Here is a 21,584-nt window from a genome sequence, read left to right as displayed (position 1 = left end):
GTTTGACATGGCATTAAGTACACCCTCTACATTGGAATCTGCATTTCCAGTAGCGTTTCATTAAATGCCAATTTTGCTGCATTTTCTGTGGGAAAGATGACAGCAAAAGGGGTTTTTGACCGTTCTGAATAAGCTGCAAGAGACTGAAAAAGTGAAATTGGTATCCAGGAGGAAGAAAGCCACAGCTACAATATCTACACCTCTCCATAAAAGATTTTAATCTCTAAACCTGCATTGAGGTTAATTTTAAAGTATTAGGTGAATAAATGTTTAGTACTTTCTTAATAAACTTAACTATAACTAAAGGAGAGAAAAAACCCACATTTTCACAAAAGACATATATACGTTCCTGCAAAATCTGTTAATTTGTTTTGCAGTAGGAAAGTCACAGAATCTGAGCATTTGCTCTTTGATAACAGGTTTTGGTTAAGTAGCTCAAAGGATTTGGGGGTTGTCGGTGAGCTTGCAATACTGGAAAATAGATGGCATCTTCCCATTTCCCATGTATGGGTGTTCTTGTACAGCTGGGAGGACCCTCTTTGGCCTCTTTATGGCTGCTAGGAGTGTAAAACTGGAAGAAAAATTATATTGTGTTTTCTTCTTTATTGATGTTTTGCTTTTATGCACTGAAAGATACAGAGAGGATCTTTACCTAAGCAGGGAGGAAAAATACTATCAGTGATCAAAGACTGAATTAAAAGCCAAATTGCTGGAAACAATTTGAGTAGTCAGTGGATTGTGCCAGAAACTTGGAGATGCTTATCTCTCTGCAGCACATCAGCCTTCTTGACTTCTTTTGATAAGTTAATTGCTATCTGTATCAGTTATATATAGTCTGAGAATCCATAGTATCCCTAAGACATGTGTCTTCTGGTATCCAGGCTGTGAAAAACTCCATTTCTGTTCTCTTAGAATTGAACATGAATGATGCTTGTTAAATACATACAAAGCCTTAATAAATGTTACAGATATTTTGCCATCCTTACCACTTTACTCATGGCAAAAATTAACGTGATGCTTTTTATAGATGAAAGCTTGCCTTTATTTCCCTTTTTCTCACCCCTTTTATTTCCCTTATTTCATTCATAAATTAACTAAACATAGCCCATTGAAAATACAGGGTTCTGTGGCCTCATCCAAACTATGTAGTCTGTTTTTGCTTAGTACTCATATTCAGTATAATGTCTGCTTAGTGCTGCCATAATTATTAATGATTAGCAAGTCTAAGATTAGTTTTCCTTTTCACCCCTGAGAAGAGGTTAAATTAGAACTTATTCTCTCGGGGAACATTTTTTAATGCAAATATGAATGATCATAGTTTGTCTGTGCTCTTCATTCTGCCTATAACCCCACTAGGCTACTGGACAAGGAGAAGCAGGATCTTTGCCCTGAACAGTGCAGTTTCAATTAAGATGTGTGTAAGGCAGGAGACAACAGAGGGAGTGGAAAAAAATTGTCATGTTCTCTTTGGGACTAAAGCACATGGACTATAAAGAAGACTGTTGTGTTTTCACCTGTTTCAAGCGCAATATCAAAAGCCAGGTCACTCGGTAGTGATTAGAATTACTTCATGTACTGCTACATGGAAAAGAGAGAAGCATGGGGATTAGAAGAAATTAGGACAAGAGAAAACGGCCTCAAGTTGCGCCAGGGGAGGTTTAGATTGGATATTAGGAAATATTTCTTCACCGAAAGGGTTGTCAAGCATTGGAACAGGCTGCCCAGGGAAGTATGGAACATCCCTGGAGGTATTTAAAAGACATGTAGACGTGGCGCTTAGGGACATGGTTTAGTAGGTTTAGTAGTGGACTTGGCAGTGTTAGGTTTGCGGTTGGACTCGATGATCTTAAAGGTCTTTTCCAACCTAAATGATCCTATGATTCTGTGATTCTATAAGGAAAAAATAAAAAGTTGCATTTTGGCTTGCATTATGTTTTTTTATCATCATTATCATTATTATTATTAATGGTTTGCAGAAGTTAAAGTTTACATGTGCCCCATTCCTGTTTGGATGAGTAGGTCTGATCCAGTGCTACTAGTGTCCCCAGCATTTCTAAGGGCATTGCTAGCTTCTGCTCATGGGACTAACGCGGTGTCTGAGAAACTCTGCCAGTGGAGAGGTCACTGCTCTGTGACGGGTCTGTGTGATCCCATCCTGTTTGCATCTTCTCCTGAGGCTCTACCCACTGTAAAATCTCTATGAAAGACCATCATAGATTTTCCAAGATTACACAAGTGAACATGATTTACAGTAAGTCATGGGAGAATACATAGATTCAGCAGGAGTGTGATTGCGATGAGGACTATAAATAGTGTGAGTCCAGCTCAAATGTGCATGTTTGTACTCAGGTCATGTCAGAATTTTATCACCTGGTGAACATATATCTTATACTGTTAAAATATATTATGCTGAAAAGGATCAATTATTATGTGAGCTTCAGACATGTTTCACTATCTGTGGTATTTTTCCCCAAATGTTTTTTGCCTTTGTGGTATGCATGAGACAAAGCTACCCCTTTGTACCCAGCCATTCATTCTTGACCTTATATGTGGGTCTTACAGCTGAGGAAATTAGTCACCAGAGGTGTTTTATCCACTTGTTCATTAGTTACTAACCTGTCAGCTGGTGTGAATTTACATCTCACAAATGAGAAGATAAACAGAATAGGTCTTCCTTTTTAAGTAATTCATATATTCTGCTTTTTAGGTCGAAGTAAGTAATGAACATGGACTCAAGACTTGTGCTGCTGTAGCTGAAGAACCAGATTTTAGAAGAAAAGACCAACCTTGTGACTCATCATTCTGGAAGAAACCCACCATCCGTTTCTCACGGCACGTGGATTGTTCTTCCCACAGGCTCAGTGTCGTTATCAGCATTGTTATTTCGTAGACCCTTGTAGATGATCTTGAATTTTTGAATAATTTACTTATATGGACACTTGTAAATTGTAAATTTTTTCTTTTTTTAATTTCAATATTTTTACAACATTTAGTGTTAAGGCATGAAAACAAAACAACCTGTGAAAACTAGGAGAAAGGTGCGTCTTTCTCAAAAAAGTCAGTATTTTTTGACTGATAGAATCATACTGTGCCTGGTCAAGATTGTGTCAGTGAACAGTAATTCTGACTCCAAAATATGCAGCAGGAGTCAAACTCTAACAGTGTACAAGAGATCATTTCAATGCTGTGTTTAGAATTCATGATGTCCACTCCTTGCATTGTTTGAACTGCTGTATGCAGTAGGAATTGATCTATGACTCTTCTTACCCAGATGTTCCAGCACTAATGTACTCATCTAATTAGTGCAACTAATATATGGCTCCTTCTCCCTCCCTAATCTCTTTTGCCCTGAGCCCACCACCAGTAGCTGTCTCTGATTTGAAGAGAAGTAGGACGACTGCTCTATGGCTGTCGGTCTCTAGGAACCCTTACATCCAGGGCTCTCTAGATGTCTGTGTTTTGCACATTTTTGAACTCTTTTCCTCCCTTCTCCCAGGAAGAAGCCAAGCATGAATGTACAGTACAAGGCACCAACTGAAGCCTTAGAAGCCTCTGGGGACTAATTTTGCTCTTAATTTAAAAGTAAACAAACAAACCTGAAAATGTGTGTAAAAATTTGTAAAGTTATTTGTAAATACTTCTAGAGAAAGAACATGTATGTAACTGTGGTATTTTGTTTTCTATTCTGTTTCCACTAGCATAAAGTGATACACAAAGTTATTTTCTCTGGGGAACTGGCAGTCTTTTTAACAGAATGCTTTGTTTCTTTCTTTTTAATTACTATATAAAGTGCTGTGCACAGTTGTATGCCCCAGAGAGTTAACGTCTCTCCACAGAGCCTATGTGCCTCAGCATTCAGTGGAAACTTCATCAGGGTTTTGGGACTGTTTCTGGTTTGGGGTTTTCTCATTTTACGGTTTCTTTGGTGGGACTGTCAGGAAGGATGTTCCTTCTGATATGTGTACCTCTACCTCTCCACCAGAAGCTGAACAGAGGTCCACTAGGTTCCTTCATAAATATCCTAAACAGTCTTCAGCTGGTAAGTTCTGGTCCAACAACATTTAGATCCTAAATTTGCAGTCTTCTCTTGAATCACGTATTTTCAAGTCTGAGCAGATGAGAGCTAGAAGAAGGCTTGTCTTGATTCTCTCCCTTCTAAAGTCTATTTGTGGTGTTTATCGATATGAACCTAATGGGGATGCTAATAAATACAATGGAGGTAGAGTCTGTCATTTTTAGGTGACAAGGCTTTTGTGGTGCATCCACCTGTTTCCCAGCTAGTTAAATCAAAGACCTCACCATCTTTGGAGAAAACACAACCTGAACATAGGTTAACCTTCCCTGAAACCGAGTATGAAGTACGTGTTAAGACAAAGTCAATAGAAACGACAACTGAATAAAACCCCCTCTTAGTATTCCTAGGACTGGATATACCTCAAATGGTATGTCTTTGTGTGTGAAGTCAGACTGTGCCAAAAAGAGGGATGCTTTGTATGAAGATAATGCCATCTGTCCTTGTGTATTTGTGTGTTCCCTTATACACTCTTTTCCCCTATATTCTGGAATACTGCAAAGTACCAGGTTTGTCCCATCTTGAAGATCTCATCTTAGCACTAAAAAACAGGTAGTTTGTCACAAAACTAATATGAATAATATCATTTCTGAGGCATCATGAAGAAGATACAGTGTGAACTGCTTTATAGCTGTAATATTTTAATAAGGTGAAAATATTTATATATACTTCTGTAATATTTTACTTCTGCTTAGCACGAAAGATTATTTTGTTCTTTACATGATGCCTTAAACAATGATGATGTCTACCTAGCCAGTGCCCGCAGCCTTCTGTGTTTGTGATGGCTCCAGAACTTTGGAGGCGGGGATATCTGAGCATCTAGCACAATGATTCCTATGATCAACACAGTTCCTATTTTGGCTTTACATTTCAGCATTAATTTCCTGGCATTAATTATTATGGCCTGGCAGATTAAAGGCCTCCAATTGAACCTAGTGTTGCCCTCATGACCAGGTGGGAGGAAAGGGAAGGAGCGCTACATCCCCGCTGGTTGCACAGATTCACACTCTGTTCTGGCAGAGCTTTGGAAGCGTCTATTTAATTTTCTACCAAGACAGACACATCTGCTGGACCATGTTTTACAAATTTGTCTGAATGTGTCTAAACCCTGCCTTTCTGTGGGTCCTTCAGGTTTTCAGCTTGCTAACAAAAAACTGTATACATGCCACAAAAGTTCTGCACAGACAGAACCTGATTTCTCTTCCATCTGAAATATCGATCACTTTTTAGATGAGGAACACAAACCAGTATCTCCCAAATACGCTTAAAATCTCGGAATCGTTACCAATACAGCGAGTCTGCTATCTGTCTCACTTAATGAACAGAACGACCCTGATTGAGCGGAATTTGTCTTCATTAGAACAAGCCAAAACGCACGCTGCAATGCTGAGGGAAACTGTTGTTCTTTTCTAAATTGAGACACAAAGAATAGTACCAATCAATCTGTACATGTTGGGGAAAAAAATCTTGAGAATAATAAATGGATTTGAATGTTAATTGCTGTGTCCTCCAACGCAGTAGAACATATTGGCTAACATTTTTGTAGGAAGCCTTGAGCAGTATTTCCTTTATTTTTGCAACACATACTTTCAGTAAGGTTTTAGGTGAGTCCCAGATCAGCCATCTACATAGGAAATAAGTGTTGGCTTTCTAAATAAACTTGGATAGCTTTCTTAAGCTTAACTGTAACATTCAATTTTAGGAAATGACTAGGTTTGTACTGCAAAACAGAACTTGCTGACAATCTTAAAACCTCAGAGCAGATTATCAGTTGGTATAAACTGTTCTGGTGGCATTAATAAGTCATACTGTAACAACTTAGAACAGCTGAAGATCTGTCCTTCAAACTTTTAGACTTTTTTTCCTTTCCCCAAGCTTCTGCTTAATTCAAGCTTTACGTAGAATCAGATTTGCAACGGTACTTTAACTGATAGCAAAACTGGAGATGTGACTGCAGAAATACGGCACTACATGTTCACTGAGGACTGAGCCAGGTACCACGAGTTTTGTAAATGAGCAGCTGATGTCTTCAGGACCTGGAAACAGGAACTATATCGAGAAATGAACAGAATTTTTCCCTGGTACAGTGACATAGAGTGATTATATATTACAATTTCTGGTGTTGCTGGAGGAATTATTGGTTGGGTTGATGTCCCCAGCTCTTTCCTATCCATAGAGATTTTTTACAAAAAATTTGAAACAAATAAATTTTTTGAAGTTCAGTTATGATTTGAAGGAACTCTCTAAAACAGAACAGTTCATAGCCTGGATTTGCTGAAGGTTTTTATTAGTGCTAGGATATGACATGAGCTACTAAAAATAATTTTCAATAGAACTCTACCAGTTAAAACCCTGGGTGTTATGCCTGGTTTTATTTAATACCTGCTTTCTTTCAGTAGTGCAGAAGATGGTATTAAGAAGATGGTATTTACCATATATTAATAAGGATATTAGAGTTTGAAGCTAGGGGTATGGTTGCTGGTCAGCATGTGACAAGACTACCTTTTCTTGTTTAAAGCCTGAGAACACATAACTGGACCACTCAAAAGCCTGTAGTCCTGCCCCAAAATGGCAGATTTTAGCCCGAACAGCTGGTGGCTTGTGTCTTTCAAACACTTTTGAGTGTAGGCTTTCTTTGTTTGCAGCTGCTGTGCAGGGATCTGCTCCACGTTTGGATCTTGAGTTTCACCTCTCCATCCAGTTGTCCACAGCTCAGGTGTTGCAACACCATTGTCACCTCCAAGTGCCACATTGGCAGGTGCAGCCTTTTTTCAATGCCAGCTGCAATGTGCTTCTCTGCACCCGGCTTCCTGCCCATGTTTCATGTGGGGATTAGCTGGTTGAAAAAGCCAACCCAGCAATCCATCAAGCTCCTTTAACAGACTTTGACAGTGGCAAACAAAAATTGACGTCCCAAACTAATTGGCTTTCCTCCTTCCAGTATCAGCCTCATCTAGTTTAATTATAACAAATTACAACCTGGGAGCTCTTTTTATACACTGAAGAAGTTTCTTTTCAAGTTGGGAAAATGTTCCTTCCATGTACAGCTCCCACATCCGCAGGACGTTTTTTGCAAACAAATTCAGCTCTTACCCACCACGGTAAGCGTTTTGACAGAAACCTGTTCTATAGTGCCCAACATAGCGATGGGGCTGTGTCGTTGCCTGCCAGAACAGCGCGTTTACAGCAGGGTGGCTGGGTTGGACGCTGAAGTCATGTCAGAGGCTTGACGGGTTAGGGCTGCATAGGGTGGAGGGTGCCCTCGTCAATACAGCCTCAAAGAAGTGGTCTCTCTCTCCTCTCTGTCCAGGGAGCTGACTATCCCTGCAAGCAGAACTGGGGATCAGCCTGAAAGATTCATTAGTTTGCAGAGGGTTCATGAGCGAACTAATATATGTGTTATGGACAATCAGGGAATTCAGATCTGTGAAAATGGGCACATAAAGAAGATATTTCATATCAAGATTACTGCTGCAGGGTTTGCCCCTTGGAGCTATGTCTGCATTGCATGCTGACGATGTGCTTACAGCATACCAGAGCAGCCTTGATCACCCAGGAGTGCCAGGAGCACTCTGCTTCACTGTAAGGGGGCACTAGGCTGTCCAGGACCCTAAACAATTATTTAGCAGCTAAGGACACAAATCTAGCCTGTACTGCTTGCTCTTTGACAATTACATATAAGATGCGCTGTTTTCACCAAGTTGATAGGCAACTGCTGATAAATGATGGTTTCTTGCTGTAATTTCCATTTCCTTCACACAAGTTGTAGTTTGAATGTTTATCTTTGATTTTAAACAAATTAAACATCCGGATTTAATTCCTGCCTCCACATGCATCCCTGCTGGTCAGCCACACAACACAGTCCTGGACGTGACAGCTTTGTGGAATAGCTGCCCTTGCATGGTCTATTGCCTCTCAAAACCAGCAACAGACTCTGAAGATAAACAGCAGCCATGCATAAATAATACCAGGAAGGCAAAAAAGATTCTCCTTGTTTTGCTTATCCCCCTAGGACCCAATATCACTTCTTTAAGCTTTCTGTCCCAGTTTCCTATTTATTTCACACCAGCCATATGCAACCATGCTTTCAAAACACTCCTGTAAGTCAGTGCCAAGCAGACTCGCTGAAGCTGAATTATAAGTTGGCTGAATGTGATTCCAAGAGTAATCTAATTTCTCTTTTTCCACAACATTGTGTACCTGCCCAACCAGTAGACCATCATATACAAGGAAGGGTTACAGCATTTCCTAGCACGTGACATATTTGGAAGGAGAACTGTGTTACAAATGAGCAAACAAATCAGCTCCCCATGTTGGCCCATACTATTCAATAAAACGTCACTAGGGTGTACTTACCCTGCTTCATCTGTGTAGCCAGAACCAGAGTGGCAAGCAGGTAGAGAGTCCCAAGTGCTGGGGCAAATGAAAGCCAACAACTTGTTTAAATAACCTTGGTTTGATATTAATAATCCGCACTGTAACATGTTGTTTTTCTTAGCAAATAAAGCTGTCTGGCTTATAGGTTGCAGCCAGATCCTCAGGTGTGTGATAACCAGTAACCTTCTATGCCACTCTTACACATATATATTCACACTCTTGTTCTGGTTTCTAAAGGCCCTGTAATTCAAATAAGTCTGTTTGCCCTGAAGGTTAGATGAGGGGCTGTATCTAGACTGCAGTAGGGAATGTCCCTCAGAGTGTTTGGAGACCAAAACAACGTCTGTGGAGACCACTGCCTGCCCATGGGAGCCCCCCCAGGACCTGTCCTGGTGCCAGCACTGGTTGGCGGCTCTGGAGGAAACCCAGAGGAGCCCAGAGCTCCAAGAGGAACACGAGGGTCTGGCTGCCACAACCAGCTCCCACCCCTGGGCTCTGTGACCTGCAGCAGCCTGCTAGGAAACAGCCTTGAGAGACCTCATCGTGGACCTCCCCTGATTTGCTCAGGAGCTGCATTTAAGTGCGTTTAAACCCAGGCCTTGGGCTGTGGTCCTCACCTGAGCTGTGCTGTGGCCATGTCTGTGCCTGGCCAGGGACCTCTCTTACCCCAGCTCACCGACGTCACTTCCCGGCTCCACCTTGGACCTGCCTTGTCACCGCCACCTTTGCTGGTGATCTCTGGATGGTGGCTGCTCTTCTCGTTGGGCACAGGGTGACAGGGTCCCCATCAGTACAGGCAGGGTCCTGCCAGTCTGGCCATCACCTGTGGCTCTCGGCTGGCCTCCCCTGGACAAGCATCCCGCTCCCGTTGCCCCCAACAAAGGCTCACACAACACCTTTGTCCTGGCCCCGCCTCTTCCATCTTTCCACTCTTCTCTCTGTGGGCTGTGAAGGGGAGGATCGGGATTTTTCCTATGTAAAGTATCCTCCACTGACAGCTTAAAATAACCTCCCTTTTGCATCCCTTTATCGTAAGGTGCTCCAGTGATCAAAATGAGACAGCTGTAATAGAGACTGTGTTTACTAGGGAAGCAAGACCCATGGCATATAGTCCAATTGCTGATTTATGGCTTGCCAGGGGGTTTTCCAAATCTGCAAGAAGTTTGTCTGTATTGGATTTTATTTAGGATTACAGAGCCTTTGGCCTTTTTTCCTCAAGCAAGCAAATACAAAAAGCTGTGCTCAACAAATGCGTTTCTGATGTGCTTTTGATGATGAAATATTAAATTCATGAGCTCTGATAAAGATGTTTTTATCCAAATTAAGAGTCCACCTTGTTAAGGTAAGCTGTGTGTTTGGGGAAGTATTAGACTCAAACATGTAGTTAATGGGTGTGTAATATGTATCTGATTTGAAAGACACTCCTATTAATCTGCCCAGTTAGTAAGAAATTAAACTTGCGGCTATTCTTAACCCATCAAATCTATTTCACATTACAATAATCTGAAAGGAAAATCAAGCCTGTAGAAGCTAGCCTTGTGAAGGAAGAGAGATTTGGGAAAAAGAATAAATCAGACTTACAAAAAGCAGAACGCTAAAAGCAAAACTAGATAGTGGAAAGCAAACAAAAAAAAAAAAGGAAAAGAATTGTGATTTTATTTTTAACATCATCATGTAGTAGTATGCTCATTATTATTATTTGTTAGAATGAAAAGCACCACAACATACATGCACACAAATATGTATATTTGTCATTGCTTTTCTAATAGTGTAGAGTTTCTAAAAGCTCAAGGAGCTTTACCCCCTGTCTTTCACCATTAAAATGTAATATGCTGAGGAATATGATATACAAAGGAATATTAAAAGGAAGGTTTGACTGTTGTTCTGCTGTGCATGTTATGCCACCTCATGGTTAGTGGCAGAAATACCACACTTTTAAGAGTGCTGTTTTAAAAATACAGCAAAGGAAAAAAGAGTAGCACATCTCATTTATTGGTATATATTGCTGAAATGTCACAAGTCCCACTGGGATCAGTCATTGCAGAGTGCTAAGATCAAATCTGTGGATTATATATAACATATAAGGACAAAGCACTGCAAAACAGATCTACTTTTAACAGTTGACTTTGCTGTTTTACTGCAAATATATTGCTAACATAACATATAATCCAAATCTGACCTGGTACTGTCCCATAAACAGCTTCCCCTGTGCAGCTACATTCCCATGTTTAACTTGTTTCAGTAGGTTGCCATTAACTGGAAGCACACAGTGTTATCCACTCCGGGAAGTATCATCTCTTTGCTCCTCTCACTTCAGCAACAAGAAATATTATTTACTTACAGTTGGATAAATAACATGGAATTTCAGTCCCAGATGTGTATAATATACACCTAATTATCGGACTTGGATTTTACCGTGACGTAAAAGTCTTAAGGTAAAAAAAAAAATCATAGAATCATAGAATCATTAAGGTTGGAAAAGACCTCTAAGATCACCGAGCCCAACTATCGACCCAACACCACCACCCACTAAACCATGTCCCTAAACGCCTCATCTACACGTCTTTTAAATACTTCCAGGGATGGTGACTCCACCACTTCCCTGGGCAGCCTCTTCCAATGTTTAACCACTCTTTCAGTAAGTTACTTGGGAGAAGAGACCGACACCCACCTCGCTACAACCTCCTTTCAGGGAGTTGTAGAGAGCGATGAGGTCTCCCCTCAGCCTCCTTTTCTCCAGGCTAAACAGCCCCAGTTCCCTCAGCCGCTCCTCATAAGACTTGTTCTCCAGACCCTTCACCAGCCTCATTGCCCTTCTCTGGACACGCTCCAGCACCTCAACGTCCTTCTTGTAGTGAGGGGCCCAAAACTGAACACAGTATTCGAGGTGCGGCCTCACCAGTGCCGAGTACAGGGGCACGATCACTTCCCTACTCCTGCTGGCCACACTAGTTCTGATACAGGCCAGGATGCTATTGGCCTTCTTGGCCGCCTGGGCACACTGCTGGCTCGTATTCAGCCGGCTGTCAACCAGCACCCCCAGGTCCTTTTCTGCCAGGCAGCTTTGCAGCCACTCTTGCCCAAGCCTGTAGCGCTGCATGGGGTTGTTGTGGCCGAAGTGCAGGACCCGGCACTTGGCCTTGTTGAACCTCATACAGTTGGCCTGGGCCCATCGATCCAGCCTGTCCAGGTCCCTCTGCAGAGCCTTCCTACCCTCGAGCAGATCAACACTCCCGCCCAGCTTGGTGTTGTCTGCAAACTGACTGAGGGTGCACTCGATCCCCTCATCCAGATCATCGATAAAGATATTGAACAAGACCGGCCCCAAAACTGAGCCCTAGGGAACACCGCTCGTGACCGGCCACCAACTGGATTTCACTCCATTCACCACAACTCTCTGGGCCCGGTTGTGCAGCCAGTTTTTGACCCAGCGCAGAGTCCACCTGTCTAAGCCGTGAGCCGCCAGCTTCTCTAGGAGAATGCTGTGGGAGACGGTGTCAAAGGCCTTGCTGAAGTCCAGGTAGACCACATCCACAGCCTTTCCCTCATCCACTAGGCGGGTCATAGAAGGAGATCAGGTTGGTCAAGCAGGACCTGCCTTTCACGAACCTGTGCTGGCTGGGCCGGATCCCCTGGTTGTCCCGCTCATGCCTTGCGAGCACCCTCAAGATGAATCGCTCCATAATCTTCCCCGGCACCGAGGTCAGGCTGACAGTCCTGTAGTTCCCCGGATCCTCCTTCCGGCCCTTCTTGTAGATGGGCGTCACATTGGCAAGCCTCCAGTCGCCCGGGACCTCCCCCGTTAACCAGGACTGCTGATAAATGATGGAGAGCGGCTTGGCGAGCACCTCCGCCAGCTCCCTCAGCACTCTCAGGTGGATCCCATCCGGCCCCATAGACTTGTGAGCGTCCAGGTGGCGTAGCAGGTCATTGACTGCTTCCTCTTGGATTATGGGGGGTTCATCCTGCTCGCCGTACCTGTCTTCCAGCTCGGGGGGCCAAGTACCCTGAGGATAACTGGTCTGACTGTTAAAGACTGAGGCAAAGAAGGCATTGAGTACCTCAGCCTTTTCCTCATCCTCGGTGACAATGTTCCCCCCCGCATCCAATAAAGGATGGAGATTCTCCTTGGCTCTCTTCTTGTCATTAATATATTGGTAAAAACATTTTTTGTTGTCTCTAATGACAGCAGCCAGATTGCGTTCTAGCTGGGCTTTTGCCTTTCTCATTTCCTCTCTGCATGACCTAACAAGATCCCTGTACTCTTCTTGAGTCGCCTGCCCCTTCTTCCACAAGCGGTAAACTCTCCTTTTTTTCCTGAGTCCCAGCAAGAGCTCCCCGTTCAGCCAGGCCGGTCGTCTTCCCCGCCCGTTCTTCTTACGGCGTACGGGGACAGCCTGCTCCTGCGCCTTTAAGACTTCCTTCTTGAAGATTGTCCAGCCTTCCTGGACCCCTTCGCCCTTCATGACTGTCTCCCAAGGGACTCTCTCAACCAGCGTCCTGAACAGGCCAAAGTCCACCCTTTGGAAGTCCATGGTTGCGGTTTTGCTGCTCCCCCTCCTTACTTCACCAAGAGTCGAGAATTCTACCATTTCATGGTTGCTAAGCCCAAGACGGCCTCCGACCACCACATCTCCCACCAGTCCTTCTCTGTTAGTAAACAGCAGGTCGAGCGAGGCACCTCCCCTGGTAGGCTCACTTACCAGCTGTGTCAGGAAGTCTGTCCACACACTCCAGGAACCTCCTAGACTGCTTCCTCTCTGCCGTGTTGTATTTCCAGCAGACGTCCAGGAAGTTGAAGTCCCCCATGAGAACAAGGGTTAGCGATTGAGAGACTTCTGCCAGCCGCTTGTAGAACGCTTCATCCGCCCCTTCATCCTGGCTGGGTGGTCTATAACAGACTCCCAGCAGGATATCTGCCTCGTTGGCCTTCCCCCTCATCCTTACCCATAAACACTCGACCGTATCATCATCACAATCGTTGAGCTCTAGACAATCGAAACACTCCCTAACATACAGGGCCACCCCACCGCCTCTCCTTCCTCGCCTGTCCCTTCTGAAGAGTCTATAGCCATCCATTGCAGCACTCCAGTCGTGAGAGTCACCCCACCATGTTTCTGTGATGGCGACTAAGTCGTATCTCTCCCGCTGCACAATGGCTTCCAGCTCCTCCTGTTTGCCGCCCATGCTGCGTGCATTGGTGTAGATGCACTTGAGCTGGGCTATCGATTTCGCCCCCAGCATCGGCATGCCACCCCTAGGCTCATCTCTAGTGAGCCTGGTTTTACCCCCTTCCCCCTTCAAACCTAGTTTAAAGCCCTCTCGATGTGCCCCGCCAATTCATGAGCAATGATCCTTTTCCCCCTGTGAGACAGCTGGACTCCATCTGTCGCCAGCAGGCCCGGTGCCGTGTAAACCTCCCCGTGATCAAAAAAGCCAAAATTCCGCCGATGGCACCAGCCCCTGAGCCACATGTTGATCAGGTGTGTTTTCCTGTTCCTTTCAGTATCCTATCCAAAACCTCAGGAGAATATGATTTTCACTTGAGTCAGGAGTTCATAAGATACACTAGAAAAGACTGGATTACATTTTTACATTAGAATAAATTATACAATGAAATAGAAATGGAAGCTGGGAAAATCGATGAGACCTGGAGCGTACAGCCAGTCAGGTGAGTCTCAGCTACGCTAAAGTCACTTTGGAGGAAAAGTTTCTTAAAACCAACGGGTTGGACTCAGGTGGCTCATGTATGAGTAGAAATAGATTAATCTCACTTAAGTTTAGGCATTTTAATATGAAATATCTAAATTTAGGAGTCCAGTCACCTGACATTATCAAAGGAGTGGGAGGAAGGGAACTGTGTCTCTCTTGCTCCAATATGGGGTTTGTGATAATCAAGCTCTTAATCTGGGCATCTCAGTCCCACCCAGAGTTAGGCCAGAGGAATGTAAAACAAATGTACTGCCAAATCCTGTGTTTTTACTTTCCTGATCTTTCAATGAAGCATACTCAGCTTCAGACAGTTCAGAGTATGGTCAGCTCCTGAGTTTCTGAAGAAATTAGATAAAACAAAAACATATTTAAAGCAAAACATTTATTTAGGCACACACATGCCATCTTGAGAAGTGAAAATGAGGTATCAAAAAGTTAGGTCTTTTGGGGCTTTTTCTATGACCTAGTTAACTCACAAACCAGATATCCCATCCAGGACACATGAGAAATGACTACGCGTAGTTTAAGACTCCTCTTCTAAAGGGTACTACAGTCTTTCCATCATGACAGAGGATAGAGTAACTTTACTTGGTTTATCTCTCAGCAAGAGACTTGTAGGTTAACTTTGTAAAAGTGAATGTGAAAGCCAGGCACCATTTGCATTTTGAATATTCAGATTCTCTTATTATGTAGCTGTTTGAAAAAAAGGGTTGTGCCCTGTTTTTGATGCAATCTAATTCAGAGATATTTCAGAATAAAATACTTTTGTTTTGTACGTTGTCTGGTTTAACCCCAGCTGGTAACTGAGCACCACACAGCCGCTCGCTCACTCCCCCCTGCCCTCCCGGTGGGATGGGGGAGAGAATCGGAAGAGTAAAAGTGAGAAAACTCGTGGGTTGAGATAAAAACAGTTTAATAATTGAAATAAAATAAAATAAAATATAAAATAAAATAAAATAAAATAAAATAAAATAAAATAAAATAAAATAAAATAAAATAAAAGTAGTAGTAGTAGTAGTAGTAGTAATAATAATAATAAAAGAATATACAAAGCAAGTGATGCACAATGCAATTGCTCACCACCCGCCGACCGATGCCCAGCCAGTCCCCCAGCAGCAGCCCCCCAGCCAGCTTCCCCCCAGTTTATATACCAAGCATGACGTCACATGGTATGGAATGTCCCTTTGGCCAGTTTGGGTCAGCTGTCCTGGCTGCGCCCCCTCCCAGCTTCTTGTGCACCTCCAGCCTTCTCAGTCGGTAGAGCATGGGATGCTGAAAAGTCCCTGACTCTGTGTAAGCACTACTTAGCAACAACTAAAACATCGGTGTGTTATCAACACTATTCTCATCCTAAATCCAAAGCACAGCACTGTACCAGCTACTAGGAAGGAAATTAACTCTATCCCTGCCGAAACCAGGACATATGTCTAGAAAGGCTACAGATGGGTTCTCTCCCCCTTATCCAGGGAATGCACTTTTTGGAGCAGTAATCTGCAGTACAAAATTGCTGATGCATTTAGGGATCGTCCTCATTTCTCGGACTTGCCAGAAAGTTCATATTCCCAAAGGATGACTTACCATGCAAATAAATTAAAATGCCAGTCTCATCAGAAAAAATACTAGTTATTTCCTGTTCAGAAGCAATTGTTTATTACAGCAAAACAAAATACATTTATTGGTAACTATGCCAGTTTTTAAACCTACAGTGCAGAAATATCTAATCACCCTGAAACCTATTTCTGGAAATTGCTTAAACAAGGAAATCATGTGTGGAGCAAAGGTGACATTGGAGTCAGAGTCTTTGGGGAGTAAAAAAAGCTGTAAATTGTGCATTCTTCCCATACTTCCAGTTTCTAGGGTTAATTTGGCCAGCCATGAATAATGCATTACAAGACCAGCTTCCTACCTTTTGAGATTCATTCTGTTCATCCAGTGTAACTATTATGACTCTCAGTCTGCTCTGTGTGACATATAATTTTGCATAACATTAGTCAGTATGTTGGAAGTGGGGGCTCCTTAATAAATAGAATTTCTGCTTCCAAATTACATATAGATGGCTTCCTGGAGCTGGCTGGAATATACGCTCCAAAAGCTATCTTCTGAAAACACTCACGTCCTCTATAACGATATTTAAAATGGCTGATGAAAACCTGCTTGGGCCAACACATTAGTAATTAATGGTATGTAGCTATGTCTTTGTCCTCCTGGAGAAGAATGAAGACTCGGCTTCCTCAGTAGTTGTGGCTACTTACTTTACTTTAACACAGCTATTACTCTGAGGTCCAAGCCTTAACGGAAAACAGGGAAGAAAACGCAGCCCTTTTCCTTTTGTTCTAGGAAATTGCAAGGCATTCTGCTAGCTGTATCTGCCACAGAAACATTGAGGAAACAGACCACGCTCTGGGATTTCTCTGAAGAAGCAACACTGCCTGCTAGCGAGACCTCAACCTAATGGCCCAAATTGTATTGTGGCTGTGACATGGAGTCCCACCGTGGGGCTTGGACTGTAATATTTAACCTCTTGGTACCACACTCCTCTGTGAAATGAGAATAGTAATAGATATGTAGCACTTGCTCACAGAAACAGGATTTTACTCAGATTTGACTTATTTTATTTAGTGGAGCCGCTGACTACGAAGTAGGATGTTTGTGTGGCAGCCATACTAGTAGTTCCCAGGTCACCTTCTAAGATTCAATTCCATTGACTCCAGATGGGAATTATCAGGTAGTCGCAAAGATAAAGGACCACGGCTGTACCTCCTTCAGAAAGCAAACCTGTGCTGGTGCTACAGTCCTTCTCCCTTCCCCTCCATCCGCCCAAGTCTAGTCTGACAAGGGGGGGCCCAGGGTCTGCCCACAGCTGCAGTTGGTAAAGATTAGGGCATAGCAGCTGCTCAGGCTCTGTATCGCCTAGTACACTGATGTAGGACGGGGCCTCAAGCACCAACCCTCGACCACCATTGCTGTGGCATTGTCACTAACCCCTTGGCATGGTTTTGAGAAAGGCCAGCTCAAAGTCCCAGCAAGGCTGGCCCAGACTGGGAGAAAGCACGGGCTGGGGACTGTCCCCAGTAGTCAGTATGGGTGGGTACGCCCTGCTTTGGGTTTTAGCAGCATGTGAATGAGCTGCACTGGGCCCCTTGAGCAAAAAGTTAGAGCACAGACCCGGGCTCACTTTATTTTCTGTACTGACATAACCACAGTGATGGCTCTCCCCAACTTGTTGAATATACTGTATGTCACGTATGTACACGTAGGGGTGGGCATGGCTGCGGTACCACCACCACTTTGCAAAGCTTCAGTGCCTGGAGCGCACACCATCCTCAACACCAAATCCCAGGGCAGGGGCAGGAGGCTCACAACATCCCCAGGGCTCCTCTTACTTCAGCCTGGATGGACAGGACATGGGGAGAAGATCTCTGTACGGGGTGGGGACTGAATTTTGGCTACACTTGAGCTCAGAGTGGGTGGAAAGCTCAGGCTGTAAGGTTTCCCTTGCCTTCTTTTGAGCACTGTATTTTCTTCACTTTATGAACACAGACATTGGGGGGATAAAATGAGGTGTGAGGTGAGGCATGAAGAAAGCTCTGAGCATGGGTACATTTGCAAAGAAAAGGAATAGGGAAGGCAATGCTAAAACCGTCCTCTGAATCATGCCATGTAACTGAAGAGTTACAAAAGCTCTACCTCTGTTAAGGAAAACCAAGGTAAGGACAAAAAGGAGGGAATGATATGGCATGTGACACAAATCATGGAAAATAGTGCACAGACGAGGATTTTGAAACCTGCATCAAAGAAGAAAACATAAGAAAGGGAATATTCCATATTCAGAGAGAAGAAATAATTTAGAAAAATATGCCAGTCAGAGAGATTAACTCCATGGGCTGCGCGAGGAGCAAACACAAGAGAAGAGAAAGAGCTATGCAGGAAACCAACAGAGAGGGTGGGATTCTTGCATTACATTTAGGTTTCTGATGGCTTTTTCCAAGGCATGCCATGGGGGTGTGCAGTTTGACGGTGAAGTTTCCCACTTTTATAAAAAAGAGGAAAGTATTTGTCCTTTTTTAAGTATGAGGATTATATATAAAGGATTGTACCACTTCACACACAACTTTAATGGGTGTTCTTTACAGACAAACTAAAGGACCTAAGTTATTAGGAGCTATACATGAACGCATATTGTTGTAGGGCATGGGGTTTTCTTTTTCAGTTTCAGCTGGATAAACTAATTAAGCATAGCTAAGTTCAGGTACTAAAAATAACATGTTGTCATTTACAGGATTGGGTTTTATCCATGTCTCTTTTTCCCTCAGGCAAAAAGTGAGAGAAGTTTTAAAAAAAAACCCCACAAACCACAAAACCCTCCATGTAGTAGGTTAAGAGACTCAAGTAGAAATGTATTATTCTTCATTGTAGTTAAAAGTGCTACTGAACACTTAAAGCAGTTTAAAAACATAGTCAGGAAATCTGACACAGTCCCGAGACTTTGCTTCCACTTCAGCGCTCAGTCAAAAAGTAACTGGGCAATAGTACTCGGTGTACCTGCTGCTGTTAACACCACATGAAATCCCGTTGCCCTCACCAAAACTCAGTGCTGTGTTGGTTTGCTGTTGTTATTTTTGCAAAATCAAACAAAACCCAGAAGAGTTTATTAAATGGTTCGCTAAAGCAGACAAAAAAACATTGCCGAAAACCACACTGCAATAAAAAGGTGTACTATAAAAATATAATACAAAGGCTGATATAGTGCAACAGAATTTAAATGGTGGGGATCCTTTGTGTAGGGCTACTGCATGGCCACTGCTCCTGGATGTGTCCTTTCTCCCATCCAGAAATTACACCTGTTTTTCATTATTCGGGATCATCATCTGAGGACTCGGGATATTTCCCAGATTTCTAGTAATCTCATAATCTTTTGGGGGGATTGGCTTGTAGTGAGCGTTAGCTTTGATCTGGCTGTAAACAAACCACCCTTGATTTGTTCAGTATGAATACACAGACTGTTAGTGCAGTAAATCTCAAGTCTCGTGCCCCTAGGGCACGTGCACCTTGGACCGCCATGTTTAATGCCATATAGCATGCATTTATTTGGGTGACCCTGCAGACAGCTATAGGAAGTTCTCTATTTTTGCATCTGGCACCAGTGACAGTAATAAAGATCATTACCAATGATCGTAGCCACAGCAAGAGCGTTAGTGCCCACAGGCAGCCTATCCCTTCAGTATAGTCGGTGAGTTCCAGTCACTGCTTGCACTGGATTAAATCTCTGTCCAGTCTGGGAAGAGACCATCATAAACTGGAGTGCTTCTTTGCCAAGCACTCTGCATTTGCAGTCCTCCTTGGTTTAATACCTGCATTCTGTACGTTAAGTGGATAAAGTGTGACCATAACGATTTGTCGTTTTATCCACTTCTTGCTTTCATGCTCTGCTGCATAGGAGACTAACGGGTCATTAGGAGCAGAGACACATAAAATAAATAAAATAAAATAAAATAAAATAAAATAAAATAAAATAAAAAAAAATAAAAAAAAATAAAATACACCGAGCTTACTTCCTCATGCTGACTTCTCTTAGTTTGCGGTGGGGCTGTGATACTGTGTGCAGTGCACGTACTGCACTGTGCAGCCAACCACTGGAATTCAAAGTGGAGAGGCTGCTGTGTGACCAATAACATACACACCTTGCTGACTTCACTGCGCTCTTCTGCTGCATCTCTGCAAGGAATGAGGAGGAGGGAAGGTTATACAAACACATACGGCAAAAGGGAAAAGCATGAGGAAAATAGGAGCGCATAAAATATACCTGGACCTAGCAAGACACTTGGATAGTCTCCACAGCCGTTCTTTCACATCCATCAGCTTCTGTAATTGCACATCCACCTCTTCAGATGTGTCTAGCTCACTCCACTCCACATTTCTGCATCAAGTCCTAGCTACTCCTGCAATGCAAACGGGAAGTGCTGGTGCAGCTGTAGGTAAAGAGAAGCCCAAATCATATAGGGATTGACCTGAAAATTGGTTGCATGCTTCACAAATGAGAAGTTGCACACTGCAATCTCACCTTTTTCCTGAGAGAGATTAAATCTTTGCTGTGTGGCACCAATGACTTCCCCTCCATGCAGCTAAGTGGGTTGACTGATGGAGGGCGGGAAAGCCAAGCAGTGCCATGTGCACAGGTAGAGGGTCAGCTACCACCTTTCCTCAGAGAAAGACACTTCTATGGTGTGATGGGGCCTGGTACAGTGAAATAGTGCCTCACTCATCAGAGTGGTACCTCCCCACCACCACTTTTTCCCTCAGGGGGCTTGAAGAGGCCCACGGAATTGGTGCTAGGTACCGGGCTCCCTGCAGCAGAGGGTTAGGGACTATTGCTCTCATGTGTGGCCTTCTCCTGGCATTTTGCTGGTGGAAGCAGATTATCAGCACTGAAGGTCAAATGGTAGCTACCTGCTGAACACTGCCATTTCATCCCTGTCCTGATCAATAAGACCGAGACGAAATCATCTCTAAAGATTTACATCTTCCAGACGCTGCAGCTGGCAGGCAGGCAGATGACTGAAAGCCACAGGTACTTGTTCAAATCAAGAAAAACAAGAGTCAACCGGGAAGTCCAACGCCTGAAGTAACTCAGTGTTAACCAACCGCAACTGCCATGTCTTGCTTCAGCTTGCATCCAGGACCTAAGGGCTAGTTTCTTTTATGGCACTGATGTATTCCTTCTCATTTCCATATGTTTGCTGTATTACAGCAGCTGTCCCAGCAAATCCCAGCACGCTTGTTACTGTAACATATAACAGCTTCCAGCAGACAGAAGGCACAGTAGGTAGGAAGGCAAACAGAGGCAGAGAAAGGAGAGGCAGCCCACCACCAGCCGTGTGGCAGGTCTGGATGAAGCCAACCCAGACTGGGCTTCCTCCCACGTCACCTTGCAAGCCTGCTTCTGCCCAGGAAGGGCAGCGGGCTCTCCTTGCCCTTGCAGGAGGGAAAAGGGCAGCGTTAAGGCATGGTTCAGCTTGTGATGGAGAGTGTGAAGCAGGGCATCAAGGTGGCCAGCTGGGATGCTCGCCCAGGAGAGTCCCTCCTTAGGCTGCCTGATGTCCATGTCAGCCAACACGGCTTCCTCCTCCACCTGAAACTCCCCACACACTGTCACGCTCTGTTGCTTACCCTGGCACTGTTAGACCATGACGTTCACCACACCGCGATTTAGGCTCCAGGCTACTCTATAGTCCACCAGCTGAGCAAGGGCCCCATCTCCAGGTGGAGATTTCTGCAGCACCCTGAGGAAATAACGACATTAAGTGGCCCAGATTTGTTGAGAAGGACCCAGCCTGGCTGCTGTCACTCGGCTGGTGTTATTTGTCACACCAAAGCAGTCTGCAGCTTAGCTGTAATGATCAAAATAGAGCGGTTGCGGACAAAA

General features: G+C 43.8%; 1 protein-coding gene across 2 annotated transcripts in view; it reads left to right on the top strand.

Annotated features, from left to right (window-relative positions):
- The window catches only part of NKAIN3 (sodium/potassium transporting ATPase interacting 3), a 388,683-nt gene extending 384,963 nt beyond the window's left edge, over positions 1 to 3,720 (top strand). For both annotated transcript variants that reach the window (XM_076332205.1, XM_076332204.1), the window contains one exon: positions 2,708 to 3,720. In XM_076332205.1, the coding sequence (XP_076188320.1) occupies positions 2,708 to 2,721 (14 nt within the window). In that variant the 3' untranslated portion in view covers positions 2,722 to 3,720. The remainder of the gene's footprint in view (positions 1 to 2,707) is intronic.
- The last annotated feature ends 17,864 nt before the right edge of the window (positions 3,721 to 21,584 follow it).

The sequence above is a fragment of the Aptenodytes patagonicus genome, chromosome 2 (genome assembly GCF_965638725.1).
Source record: "Aptenodytes patagonicus chromosome 2, bAptPat1.pri.cur, whole genome shotgun sequence".
Lineage (NCBI taxonomy): Eukaryota > Metazoa > Chordata > Aves > Sphenisciformes > Spheniscidae > Aptenodytes > Aptenodytes patagonicus.
The sequence above is the reverse complement of the archived record's forward strand: the minus strand, read 5'-3'. Positions and strand labels throughout refer to the sequence as shown.